The sequence below is a fragment of the Anas platyrhynchos genome, chromosome 2 (assembly GCF_047663525.1).
Source record: "Anas platyrhynchos isolate ZD024472 breed Pekin duck chromosome 2, IASCAAS_PekinDuck_T2T, whole genome shotgun sequence".
Classification (NCBI taxonomy): domain Eukaryota; kingdom Metazoa; phylum Chordata; class Aves; order Anseriformes; family Anatidae; genus Anas; species Anas platyrhynchos.
In genome coordinates, this window is record NC_092588.1 from 64,426,492 (window position 1) to 64,441,312 (window position 14,821).

The 14,821-nt window shown below is 41.4% G+C and overlaps 1 protein-coding gene across 3 annotated transcripts in view; it reads right to left on the reverse strand.

Annotated features, from left to right (window-relative positions):
- Positions 1-10,735: 10,735 nt before the first annotated feature.
- GABBR2 (gamma-aminobutyric acid type B receptor subunit 2) overlaps positions 10,736-14,821 on the reverse strand; it is a 520,678-nt gene continuing 516,592 nt past the window's right edge. For all 3 annotated transcript variants that reach the window (XM_027451831.3, XM_072034868.1, XM_072034869.1), the window contains one exon: positions 10,736-13,250. In XM_027451831.3, the coding sequence (XP_027307632.2) occupies positions 13,085-13,250 (166 nt within the window). In that variant the 3' untranslated portion in view covers positions 10,736-13,084. The remainder of the gene's footprint in view (positions 13,251-14,821) is intronic.

Here is a 14,821-nt window from a genome sequence, read left to right on the forward strand (position 1 = left end):
GAAGTCTGAACATCCACAGCTGTCCTTGCAGTCAAGGGGAGGTGAAGCTAATTAAAATTGCTCGGGGTTATTGCCAGAAAAATTATATGGAATTACTGTATTCATTATTTAGTAAGCTTTGTACTCTAAACTATACCACATAACCTCACTGTTATAAATCGCAGTACATTCAAAGAACAGCTAAAAGGGCTTGGCTTTTGGCATATGCTCATTTCTCATTCATTTAATTCTTGACTCATGAAGCTATTTTTGTTTTACACTCTTAAATTAAAAATTAATTGGCCCAAGGATGTCAATTTGAACTTAATGATTAAAAAAACAAACAAATGAAAAACCCCACCATCACCAACAAAACAACAAAATAAAAGACAGAAGAAAGAAAACGTATAAAGGCAGGGCAATGAAAGCTATTGACAAAGTTAGCTATAAATCTTAACATGCTGTGTAGTAATAACAGAGAAAATCATAAATACTTGCTGGCATCATCCACCCCACATTTCAGCTCTACCAAAATAGCAAAAAATTGTTATAAAAAAAAAAAAATAAAAAAAAAAAAGAGCCCAGAACACCCTTTCAAAACTTCCTTAAAAATAAATCAACATAATATTTATGCAATATTTGTTATCTGCTCATTCATATAGGGTCGTATTAACCCTGCAAATATGTTCCAAATTTTGCAGCAAGAAGGTTTAATTCTTCAGTACAAAACTGTTGTGCTTGAACCTATGCAACTTGTCACTACATGCAGACAGCAACTTCTGATGCAGAGCTTTGGCTGGAAAAGAGTGAAATCTTATTCTGTATTCCTTAATCATTTTCTGGAAGACTAACTGATTTTCTAAAACTGTGTTTAATATTTACAGCCATACATATGTTTTCCCCCTTTTCCAGACTCTGTTTTGTTTTGTAATATACCCCTGCCCCAGCTTTATGGTTTTCCATCTGGGAAAGCATATGAAATAACCATAGTTCAATATTGAACAATCTTCTCCCTCTGCAACTAATATTTTCTGCCCAATGACTGGTTGTGCCAACATAAAAACTGAGGAGCAGAGGTGAAAAAATCATGGAAAAACTCACTGTAACCACCTTATTTTTTATAGTTTTGTTTTATTTTTACTGGTTTTGGGGAGTTGTTCAGGTGGATCTAAAAATTGAGTATAAAAATGCTTTCTCCCAAGGAGAAAGGGGAAAACATTTTTCTCCCTTCTTCATTTATTCTTTACTTCTCATTTATTTGATTTCTAGATACTTGACTATGTTTAAAGTGTTGATTACAAAATGATCAGAAGACAACAGTCTGTGCTGTCCCTTATAAAGAAAAACTTGTTTCATTAACGTAAAACTTAGGTGATACAAAGTAGAAGATATATTAGGAATTATGGTGACTGTTGAGGCAGAAACAGGAAAATACTTCTATTTTCAGCATTTTATAATGAAGATTTCAGCAAGCATTGAATCACTCAGTTTATGAAACAAAGGATGTAGACTTGTTTGACCAGAGAATACTTCGAATCTCCCACTGTTGGTGAAGTCCATGCTGTACTGATCTCTGGTGTTGATGCTGGGGGATGGAGAAAAGCAGCAGATACACGTTTCTCAGGGGATTTATTGACATAAGATAAATTAAATGTCAATGTTTCTTTGTTGCATCAGGCCCCATGCAAGTTTTGTGGACTTAAATGAACAGTTTTTAAACAAGAATTTATCATTAGTGCAATTAGTATATTAGCAGAATCAAAATACAAGAAAGGCATATGAATAATGCAATTACCATGACACATATGTCCAAGTTACTTAATTATTGTTAATTCCTATACAGTTAAAACTGTCATGCACTGATTTTCCAGTGTCTGTCTCTTTCTTCATGATGTTATGCTGACTTTTCTTGAGTCCCTATAGCACAGTCATCATGCAGTTAATGCACATCACTTAGCAATAGCAACACTGTATTTACTGGTTTGCATCTTCAACAGTTTTTGTTCTTGGGATTCATGCCATTTCACCTGGCAAAGAAGGGCTCAGGCATTAGTCTGACAAACCATTAGGTGGCCAGATGCTCTTGGCAGTTGTGAGGAAGTTTTGGCCACTAAAGAAATAAAAAGAGATGAAAAAGAATAGTCAGAGAAAAGCCTAGGAGAATTCTTAGGGTTTGAAGCTACATACTCTCAAAAACAGGACTGAAGAAAAAATAGGTGGGAACAAGGTAGGGCAAGAAAGAATATTGTAATTTATGGGTAGCCAAATGACTGCCTGACAGGTGCAAAAGCAAGTTAGCAGAGTGTGGGATGTTTTTATGCAGAAAGGTCTGTCTTCAGGGAAGAGCAGTTCTACACACAGCGATGGAGTCTGGAGCTGTGCCACAGCCAAGGCATCTGATGTACAGAACTGTTATTGGCAAGGAGGGATCCACTGCACGCTAAGCATGTGTTAAATATAAAGTAAACTACAGTTCACAAAACAGTGTGTTGCATGATGTACCACAAAGATCCAAATAAATCTTTTCCACTTGCACAAATACATCCCTGAAAGGCATGTGACAGGCTACCCTACTCAAATCATAGGATAATGTGACCTTTTTGGGACATAAAAGCAGACAGAAAGTTTCTCTGTTGTAGGTGCAGGACCAGATATCTTGTCTTAGACCACCATTGCTTACACTGCGTAGCTTATAACATCCTTTTCAGTGGAGAAATCTGCAAGTAAATTCCAAAGAGTAGGGGAATGTCCACAATGAATAAGATCCCTGTGGCCAAGAGTTTCCATTCAGGAAGGGGACTCTGAAAGTTACCACAGCTGTAACATCTCACCTTGCCAGCTATACCAGGAAAGAAGAGAGCAATCTCATCTTGTGTAGCAGAGAAATTTTGTGCCAGAATTCAAGTGAGATGGTAGAGTTGGATGAAAGTGCTTTTGAAATAATAAGCTGGTGACTGGGATTAGTAAAGCTAAAAGATGACCTAAAGCTTTGGGATGAGGATCACTGATGACCGCTTCTTGTGATGAACTACCCACCCTATGGAGAAAGTGATGCTTTCCAAAAGGCCAGTTCCAAACTAGGATGGACTTTTGGAGGAATTCATTATCTCCATAAATCGCCCTCTCTTTGTTATGATGCTAAACATACATGTGAACTTCCACTATAAACATCAATTTGTATTGTAAAAAGAAACACAAAAAACAAGTCATTTCCTCACCCCACCTTAATTTTAAGTTATGTAATTGCAAAACAGTATACTGTAAACACTGTTCCCCTACAGGAATAGAAAAGGAAAGAATAAGATGAAGATGCTTTATTAGCTTCACTAGTGTAGTGCTAGTAATATAATGTTAATATAATGAAGTAAATATAATGTCTATAAAGCATAGATTATAAGAACTGAATGAAAGGAAAGCCATATTCTGAAAGAGAGAAAAATTAATGAGAATCATTTTTTACTCATTTTGAATATACCCTATTGAAATAATCTGAGCAAGGTTGTCTAAATTCTGATGTGTTCATAAATGTTTTTACGCATGCCAAGCTGAACTAGGTCCCAGTAAAGGAGATGTGTCTTCCTGGGCATTTTCTGTATATGCAACCAGAACAGCAGAATATTCATCAAAGCAGAGACAAAGTACATAACCATGGATTTAATTCCTGAAGTTGCATCTGGCTACAAAACTTTCAGAACCATGTGGAGAAGACCTTCTTTATGTAGACTGTCTTACTGTAGCTTCAGAATATTATGTACCAAATTAATTCCAGGAACTCATTACTGCTTGAAGCTTGCCTATGACAAGGGCTGGGACTGAGTTTTCTTTTTTGAGCATGGATTTTAATCTATGTTAATATTCACATCAGCAGGGTAAGTTAATGAGGCCCAAGCTCATTTTATTATCTTTTATCTGACTGCAGCTCTAAGCTCCTACCCGCGCAGCCCCGGATACGCACTCTGCATGCTGGATGAGAAGAAGCAGTTTGTACTCGAGCATTTGCACTGCACAGACGTGAGCACTCTGTGGTTGGTGTTCTCCATATGGGAAAGTTCATTTTGTTTCTGTGTTGCTTGAAAACAAACAAACAATAAATCAGCAACAAGACCATAAAAGAAAAAAAAAGCAGCAAATAAGGGGCATGAAAAAATGATGCAAGTATGCCTGCTAGGTTTGAAACAGAGCTGAGTGTGCACTTTTTTCTTTTTAGAAGACAATGAGTGGTTGCTGATTGCTGACGTAGGCTGTGAAAAAATAGAGACCTTATTTAGAGGAGGCAGTATTAAAATAGATACTTTTTAATGCTTGAAGCTATTTTTGTCACATTTGGGTCTCCTGGAGGGAGTGTTTGCTCCTGATGATATCTCAAGTAAGGTATGACAGCCTTTTCAGAACATTTGAGCATATCTGATGTTCAAGCATTGGTAACAGATACCCAAAGAACAATGGAAGTGGGGCATGGAGTCAAGCTGGTAAAACAGCTGGAAAAAAAAAAAAAAAAAGAAAGAAAAAAGAAAGAAAAAAGAAAAAAAAAGAAAGAAAAAAAAAATTAAAAAAAAAAAACCTGCAGCTTTTCTGCACATTTCATTGCAAGGTTATGCTGTTTGGAGAGGGTCTGTCTGGATTCCAGTGTCCAGGCAGCTGTGTCTGCCTCCAAACACACAGTGTGCAGTAACCTGGGCAGGTTCAGGAAGATGAAGGAGAAGTTTCACCTCCTTGGAATATTTAAAATGACCCAGACAGGAGAATTTATTCAAGACTGGAAGCAGAAAGGAGGCAGTGAGTCTCGCCACCCTGGGATAACCTAGAATAATGCATTGAGGAATTTTGTGCTGGTAGGAACCCATGAGCATTGCTGCCACTGCTCCCATCCAGTGACCCAACGAATAACCTATCTTTAAACCAGAGTATTTGCCTTCATATTATCATAGAATCATAGGTTGGAAAAGACCTCAAAGGTCATCTAGTCCAACTGTCCCCGTACTACTAATATCACCCACTAAATCATGTCCCTAAGCACCACGTCCAATCTTTCTTAAACACTCCCAGGGACAGTGACTGTACCACCTCCCTGGGCAACCTGTTCCAATGCCTGACTGTTAAATGTCTCCTAATTTCTAACCTAAAACTCCTCTAGCACAACTTGAGGCCGTTCCCTCTAGTCCTATCACTAGTTATCTGTGGGAAGAGGCTGACCCCCAGCTCCCCACACCTTCTTTTCAGGCAGTTGTAGAGAGCAATGAGGTCTCCCCTGAGCCTCCTCTTCTCCAGACTAAACAGCCCCAGTTCCCTCAGCCGCTCCTCACAGGACTTGTGCTCCAGGCCCTTCACCAGCTTCATAGCCCTTCTCTGCACGTGTTCCAGGGCCTTGATGTCCTTCTTGTAGTGAGGGGCCCAAAGCTGAACACAGCACTTGAGGTGCGGCCTCACCAGAGCAGAGCACAGGGGGACAATCACCTCCCTGGTCCTGCTGGCTACACTATTCCTGATACAAGCCAGGATGCTGTTGGCCTTCTTGGCCACTTGGGCACACTGCCAGCTCATGTTCAGGTGAGCATCAATTAACACCCCCAGGTCCTTATTCATCAGTTTGCCATTCCTAATACTGGAATGCTTTGCCACAATGCAATTAACTGAATACCTTTATATGTCTTTCCGCCCTTGTTACAATTTCAAGCTAGTTTTACATCAAATGGCAGTATTAAATTCCACAGTTTGCCATCGAGAGCTCATCAGGCTGCTGTTGCAGAGATGCAGGCAGCAGTAATGTGCAGCAAGCGAGGGGCCTGGTGGATGGAGCAGGGCCTGAACCAGCCTCTCATGGTAACACAGCACTGGCTTCGCTCCACAGCTGCGCAGTGAATCAAGCCTGTGATACAACAGTCTGAGGTGTTGGTTTTTTTTTGTTTTTTTTTTTGAAACTATTTTCATTTGTCTTGGTAAAATACCTGTGGGAGTTTTGTAGCAAGTACTATTCTTATTTGTACACATGGATTATGCTTGAACAACTCATGCGTTTTTTCCACTTTGCTGGTTTTTGTTCTCATCATAAATAGCTTATTTAAGTCCAAATGTCACTTAGTTCTTAGGTGAAGGAATTCTTGAGCTTCTAAACTAAAACAAAGCAGTAAGTATAGAATATTAGCCGATGGGGATGGAAAAGTCTGAAGAGTCCTCAAAGAATGAGAACATATATTATGGAACGAGGGCACATATTTTGTTACTATTCCTCATTTGGCACCATTTCAGCTGTACGTTTTCAGCTTGAAGTTAGAGCATATATAATCTCAAAAGGAAATTCTGTGAAGACCTCTGAAACCAGTAAAATATCTATACATAGGGAGAATAATGAAATATGTTCTCTCCCCACATCCTGGCAGTCCAGTTAAAAAAAAAATGTTTCTGTGTCTGCAGAAACCCATTTCTGTCAAATTTTCATAAGGATTGGTAATTTGCAAACTTCACGCCCCTGCAGCCACCCAGTAATACCAAAAGCCTGGAAATAGCCTAGGCTATTCAACTATTGCATTGAATTTCAAATTTTGAGCCTACTCGAAGATGAGGTCAAAATTTGGAGGAAGGTCATTCCCATTTTAGTTACTAGGAACACCAAGGCAGTTAGTGATGGCATTGGCTTTGGTTCTGACAATTTTAGCAGCTTCCTGTGTACAGCTAGCTTTGTGGGATGACAGTGATTATCTTCTGCTAGTGGTGCCTGTGTCTGGTGCTGACATTGATATTCCTTCCTCTGAAGTGACTGCAGCTGAGCACCTTGTTCATTTGCATCTTTATGACTGTCAAGCCATCTTCTTGTATGCTTTTTGTTTGTTTGCTTGGTTGGTTGGTTGGTTTTTCCCCCCTTTTTCCCCCCATTAACTTCATTTCTGCCCTCCTTCCTGCTCAATGAGCATTCTTCCTCAAGCTGTTTCACCAAAATGGCCCAGTCCCTGCCTCTATACCATAGCCAAGCATGTGACTCTGGTATGCAGGGATGTTACAGGAAGCCTTTGTTTGGCTTTTCGGTGAGTGTCTCCATGCTTTGCTCTCTGGGTGACCCCAATTTTGTCTTCATCTCATCACCCACAACTCTGGTGTGAAGTTGCTCTCCTTGTCCCTCTTGCTCTGGTCTTTTCCTTGGTGCTCTGCTGCCCTCCCTCCTCTCATCACAGGGAGAGACAATGTCTTTGGAAATGTGAAGGCCTTTAGGATAATCTAGTAAGACTTCTTTTTACCTTTATTGAAGAGAAACTGATCTATAATCAGCAATTTGCTCTTCTGCAGCAGGTCTTTTAGTGGCACCTGCATCTTCAGGTGCCCCTCAGAGCATGATGGGCTGGTGGTCCTAGCATTGCTGCCCCACTCTGCTTTGCCTCCTGAACTAGCCAAGAGTTAACTTTAATCCTTGCCTTTTTTTTATGTCTGTTTCTATTTGCTGCAGAGGCATCAGCTGTTGGACACAGCTTTACTAGGGATAAACTGAAGGGTTTCACAGGCTGGACAAACAGAATTGTACTCTGGGGTAGCAAGAGCCTTGCTGATGCTGTCATACAGCTGTGTCCAAAGCAGTAGGAACACAAGGTTTCCTGGAGATGTCCACACACAGGAGAGGAACACTCTTATTACAAGGACTGCGTTGTCTTGTATCACCAGTTGATAGACTACTTAATAATATGAACTAGCTGTTACATCAGCTAGCTTATTTGGTGAGGATGTGAGATCCCTCCCTCATTTAGGACAGAAATATCCATCCCTCTGTCCACTGGGATGGTGCTCTGGTATTTGGAAGTACTGGTGTGCCCACAAATAGACAGAGTACGAGCCACTCGGGGTAGGAGCAGTTCAGCAGAGCACTTTAGGAGTACAAAGCCATGTAGGTATCTCCTGCCAGCTCTTTTTCACAATCTTTCATTTCTGCTTAATGTTCCTTTTTCTGTAGTTCTGGACAAACAGAGGATGTTGAGTTGTTCAGGCTTGTGTTTTTGCACTGTGTGTCAGAGTGGGCCAGAGCCAAGCAGAGGAGTTACTGAGCTGGGGATGGCTAGTGTGTGTGTGCCCTTAGGATGGGTTTTGCATTTTTGTTTTTGACAAAAAGCCTAAAATTATAGGTAGCATGGATGTGTCAAGCAGGGTCTCATAGTGTTTTCCAGGCCATTAATGCTGGGCTGCTTGCACTTGCGGTGTCCCACCAGCACTCTGCTGCAATGCACACACTATTTCCCAGTCAAAATGACTTGCCAGAGTGGGTTACTTCAAACCTGTGGGGTGGTTTGCTGACAGTGGCAGCTCCCCTGTTGAAGTAGGCCTCCCACGTTGCTGACTGCAACAGTCGGTGGGTGGGTGATGTGGTCTCTGAAGTGGTTAGAGCTGTAGGTTGTGAATTTATTCGCTCCTTTTCTTGGCTTAAATTGCACCCTTTGCAGGTGGGTACAGGGCTGCTGCTGCTGCATAGAGATAAAGAAATCCTCTGTACTAGTGTTCTGTGTTTGCCAGCTCATGAAGGTGTCTGTCCTTTCTTCTGAAGCTCAAGGTCCTCTGAGCCTCTTTATGCTATGTTTTTTTCTAGTGAGCCAGGCCAGAGGCTGCTAGCTGCCTGGTACCTACAGCTTGCACTCCCACCTCATGCTTCTGTCCTCACATCCATTCTAACTTGACTGCATTTAGCCTCTACAAGCCAGTAATTTGTTTAAATGCTTGTGCTATGTGTGGCTCTGATGGCGTCAGTGGTGGCCAACTTCTTGGGGGTGGTGAAAGACGTGCTCAGGGACTGGAGATGACCTTCTCTCCTTTCTCCACTTGCCTACCCGTCACTCTTTCCCTTTATTTAACCCATTTCAGCACCTGGAATGGTGCTGAAACAAGGGGGTCTAAACAAGTTGCAGTTTGCAAAGGTGGTGGCTTAAAATATCTGAAGATAAGGGAGATCCATGGCAGCACTGATGTAGCGGTACTGGCACCCCAGGTTGCCCTTTCCAGGTAACAGATAGGGCTGCTTGAAAGGCAGTCCCAGACCTGCAACATCCCTTAGTGAGTGTAGACCAGTGCTAAGTATAGCTATGCACCAGCAGGATCCTGATGGGCTCAAGAGGCAGACTGCTCTTGGAAGAGCACTTGAGAATAATATTCATGTATATTAAAGTAATGGACATAAGTGCCATTCACCATCTCGACAGATGGAAAAGGCAGTCAGTAAATATGAGAACTGAACTCAAATAAAAATCACGATGTTTAAAGCACTGTAATAAACCTGTCAGTCTCCTCGGGCAGTGAGAAGCAAATCTCGATTAAACAAGCCAGTGGCAGCAAGAGTCAGCCCACCAAGGGGCAGACTGGCTCATCCTTTGGGCTGTGATGTGAGCGCATTGCAGAACCCTGCCGACAGCAGCAGGGTGCTGTGGAAGGGAGGGACAGGTCCTCCTGGGCTGCCTTCCAGGAGCTAGGCAAGGCTGAGCAGAAAGAGCCAGAAGCACTAATCCAGTCTCGGGGAGAACAGGCACGCTGTATCAGGATTTGTGATGAACAAGCATGTCTGAAAAGAACAGAGAAGGTTTGATTACAAAACTTCAAGGAAAGGTATACATTTCAAAAGAAAGAGAAAACTGAAAAAGTGCATTTCCTGCTCTTCCCTTACCATCCTTAATGTTGTTAATTATTTGAAAGAGGCTCTGCAAAATTGCTCATCTTCCATGGATTCAATGGCACTTTTATGATTTTATGGAAAGTGTAGTTGCTGTGACTGTAGAAACTCAGCTGTTTGAGTAAACCTACTCCCCTGACATCTCCCTCTTACTTTCCTTGACCTCTCAGAGCAATGGGTTGTTTTGCTCTTGTTTCCTATTATTCTTGAGCAACTCTAAGCCGCTCACAGCCTCCCACAATTTCTGGCTGAATATAGGTTTCACAATAGAGTTGTTCTGGACTTTTTTTTTCTTTCTTTCTTGAATGAGCTTTGATGTATCTGCGTGAGTGTCTCCTGCCATCTGGTACTCTGTATTGAGATCCACAATCCATGCTGCTGGCTCCTCACTCATATTTTCTCCTTAGCATGTGTTCTGTGCACCTCTTAAGTTGCATCAGACATCTACAGGAAACACATTTGCCATGGCTCTCATGGATTTTATGTCATTTTATGCTGGCTTGAGGTTTTTCGTGTTGAAAAACAAGCTACAAAAAGTGCTCTTTCCTCCATCTCACTCAATATATTCCCACCCTCCTCATGTGCTGCCAAGCAAAAGAGACTTGTTTAGAAGATAAAACCTGTGCAAAACTGTAAGGATAGGTTTAATGTTTTCCTTCATGAAACAACTCGTGATCATTCTCACAGATTTCATTCTCTGAAGCAGAGGTCTGTGTATATGGCTAGAAGATTGCCTTACCTTCAGTAACTTATGTGAAATGTTCAAATCTTCATCGTTCTCCTGAACTCACAGTTGCTATGGTGCAGGAGAGAATAGTGTATGCATTTAGTTAGGTTTGGATGTAAATATTTAGAATACGTTTGATGTATGATATTTTCCCATTTAAAAAAGGTCTGAGTTTCACTTAGAAACACTACAACAATTGTATTACAGGGCAGAAACTCATTTGTCTTTTTTCTTTATATGTGAACCCTTCAACAACTTGAATTTGTATTTTGACTTTTCATTACACTGTGGTGTTATAATAGGATATCTTCTTCTCCAAGGAAGACTTATGTATAGACGTGTATTACACATAAAGAATGGTTTTGTTGTGGCGGAAGAGGACACTGAACCCAAAAAGCTAGGTTTTCTATATTTTATTCATAAAAACAGATTTGCAACAATTTATTAAAAATTGATCTCATGCAGTATAAGGTTATACAAGAAATTCTTCATTTACATTTTATTCTGGCAGTTCCAGTCTAGTTTAAAGCATTTGTGCACTAACATCATTGGAAAATGCCATTGGGGCACAGCCTCTTCATAAATTTACAGTACATTTTTGCTGCAGTATAAAAGAACAGAAACATTAAATAGCTATATTCACTTGGTTGGTCTTGTTATCCGCAGTAAAGTAAAAAAAAAATAATAATAATGTTATGGGAGAAACTACAGTATCATTGAGACAAAGAATGTACTGCATGGTTTAAACCTAATAAACATCACACAGTCAGTATTCACGAAGTTACAGACACACACACACACTCACCTCCAATGGTCCGATACTTCTGATTTTTTTTTCCTGCTAAATTGGAATAATATTTCTACAGAGATCTTTGTGTATACATTATATACAATATTGTAATTTTTCTCTTTTTAAAAATTAACATTCCTTTTAAAATAAACCAGGCCCTGATGATATTAATAAAGCAAGAGAATACTGTCAACACACATTGAGTGACAACGTCAGTGTTTAGTGCTTAAACAGAGTAATGAGTTCTATTTTATCTGTGTTTATACTTACATGTTTTTGTTCTAAAAGCTACAGATATTTCCATAACCTCTCTTACTGTATGTGCCAAGTGAAATATTTTGTGATGCTCCTGATTGTAAGATTCAGATATATATTCATGTTGGTTTTGGCCACTATGAGGTGTGTTTTATTTTTTAATGGAGATTTATGCTAGCTTGTCAAAGCTGCAGTTAAGTTCCTCAGCTAATGAACCTCTTCAGCTGTGCTTCAGTCATTGCTAATTTGTAAACCTTTGTAGAAGCGTCGTTCCCAGGTCTGGGCTGAGGTGCACAGGCATTGGTCAAAGAAGACTGAGAGCCCAGTGGGTGCTTCATGTATTTTTTTTGCCCTTCTCCCAGTAAACAGCCTTGGCAGGGAGATGCCACATTTCCAGTCCCTTGGAAAAAGAAGCTGCATGTGTATCTCACCTGTGCCGGAGGGTTTGGCTCCAGAGCTGGTCCAGATGGTGTGCCACTATCATTCCTCCTAATTACTTCTGCTCAGGGGAGGGAGCTAAAGTGTAAAACCCATTGTTGTTTTTGTTGTTGTTTCACAGTCCTTTTAGGATTAAAATAAAATATTCTGTTGGTAAATTTGATCTGTCCTGTCTATTGTCCGCTACAACTGTCACACACGCAGGTACAAAGCAAACATAGTGTATATTAACATCTATGTGCTCCACAGGCAAAGCCTGCAGCCGCAAAGTGCTGTGCCCTAAGCCCTCCCCCCCAAGTCCGCTAAATTAATTTTATTGTAATTATGTGTGACAAAATTCAAACAAACTATGAAAAACAATCCGCCCTGTGACATTAAGACTTTACTACCCAGCTGTCCCCAGCTTCTTCAGTTATCGGCCCTAGGACTTTTTTCCAGACAGCGTAGTACGTTACGCCTGGTGGTGTTTACTCCGAAATAGATGCCGAAACTTTGCTAAAACAAAGCTGCAGGTGGTCAGGGCTCACTACCACCATCCCTGGAGAAGGGTAAAGTGCTCCAACCCCAACCAACAGCTCTCAAGCCGGTAGCGATGTGGAGCTGTAGCTTCAGCCTCTGCTTGGACTTCGTGTACTGCCGCTAGTTAGAGGTGGCCCTGCTCGCAGCGCTGCGGAGTCTCAATGACACCCGAGGAACCATTTCTCACAATCCGTCTTTCCTACTGAACATCATCCCTGAAATGAAAACAAGCAAGACTAACCAGTGCAGAATGTTTCCAGCAATTTAACACAACTCTTGTAAAAATGAGTGTATCTATTTCAATAAATACGTTATAGCTCAACCGCTGTATTTTTCCGTACATGGATACAGTATAGGATTGCATGTTCTCAGCAGCCACGTAAAGCTCAGTGACATTTGAGTTTGTTTTTTTTCTTTTTTTTTTTTTTTTTCCTAGTGTCTTTTTTGCAAGATCCGTATTTCCCAGCCTCCTTGTTGCTCGTAGAAATTTGGGAAGAAATGTTTCCAGTGACTTCTATGTGAAGAAATAAAAACTCCATGAATAAGGCTACAGATCAAGCTCCTTGCGTCCTTCTCCTTTGCCTTCCCACATGAGCTACCCTGGCACTCCTGTGGCGGTGGCCTCAGCAGTAGTTCCTCTGTGGTCAGAGCCAATGTTATGTGTTTGTAGCTGAGTTCTATGTCAGATGTTTAGTCCAGTCATCGAGTACTTAAAAGCAGTTCAGGAAGCACTGATCTCCCTTTCCTACAGCCCAGAAACCATCACTCGAAAGGACGGTGGCACGTGTCTGTGCCGGGGGCTGGCGCTGGGGCTTACACAGGGACTGGCACAGCTAGCGTCGACTCCTCCTATGGACGGCAAGTAGGCGTGATGAAGGATGGGCAGCTGCAAAGACAGCCGACGCTGTATGCTGGGAGGGAGACAGAGAGAGAGAAGCATTAGCCAAGAGGAAAATGTCATATATTACATGCTTGGTATGTCTGCAGGTTGCTGTGAGGAGATTTCCAGTGCCTGCTGCTGCGATGGAGAGAGTTAATGCCAAGAGCATCACGCTTGCTGCTGTTGAGCTCTGCCACCTCAGTGTTATGCCCCTTTGGGGAATTTTTCTGACAGGATAGACATGACAAAAGAATCTAATGGTGCATTCTCAGCATCTCACAACCTTCGGAAATTCCTGGGCACTTTCAGATTAATTGTTAGACTGCTGATACTAGAAAAATGGAAAGCCTTACATTTGCAAGGAGGGCATGTGGACATATAGCAATCCTCCACTCCTTGCAAAGTGATCTAATGCATGCAGAGCAGTGGCTAACTGCGTGGACATTCATGAGGTTGCCGACTCATTTTTAAGCCATGCATCACTTAGCACAAGGATCTTGGAATTAAAGATGGCATTTTTGCAACTCCAGCTAAGGCGCATACAGGTGCATGGAGGGAGGGAGTTCAGACTGCTGACATTTCCAAGTACTTCATCTTTGCAGTTTAGGTCTGTGCTTTTAAGGTGCTGACTGCTCTCAGGTTCCCACACTCAGCACTGTGGGACCACGGAGCCGGCACTCAAAAAGCAGTCTGTCCTCCCACCCACACCAAAATTCAGCGTTTAGGAACCCAGCATCCTCCATCCAATTTCCATAGAAGATTGACATCATCATAAAAGCAAGGGCTTTGTTTTGATTGTTTTAAAAGGGATGCTAAGCCATGATCACAGTTAGCCCACCTAACCCCTTTCCATGGAGAGAACAGTGCCACGAGACAGTGCTTTGCTCCCCACATGCTCTGGATATACTAGCGCCTTCCACAAAATCCAAATCCAGTTGAGGTTTGTTAGTGCACGAGATGTTTTTGGTGATTAGGATGGTATCATACTAGGATCGTGCCTGCATTTGGGCACATTTGCTCTTGAAACAAGGAGAGATTTTCTTTAAGAGAGGGCAGATGTTAAAGTGACAGAGCTGAAATAAAGGCCAGGTCTTTAATTACAGGAGAAAAATATCCATATGTGGCATTGGATCAGTTCAACGGAGTTTTCAATTTATATTTCCCTGCCATGGTCACTGTATAGACAGACCCTTATAAAAGCATACGTTTGGAAGTTTCCCTTTTGACTGCCTTTCTGATTCAAACATTTCATTTCTTTTTGCTTTGTGTTAGCAAGTGGAGACAGCTACAAATGCATCCATTGCACTGCTCAGGGACCAAACAGTATAGCTAGCAAATTAAAACAGAAAGAAATGAAATGATATTTCTCTTTAGCTTCTTCACTACAGCACTAAGGCTTGTTATATACAGGGATGGGGTGGAAAATGGTTGCAGCCTGCCTAGCCAGGAAAGTCTTCCTCATTCTTTTTCCCCTACAAACCCTTTCTAAAAGTTTAGAGCAATATTAATCCACAGTATTTATGATCTTACTGCTGGCCATGCGCCTTTGGGATAAAAGCAAATCCGCTCGTTGTTATTTTGCCACTGTTTCCGACTCTTTTT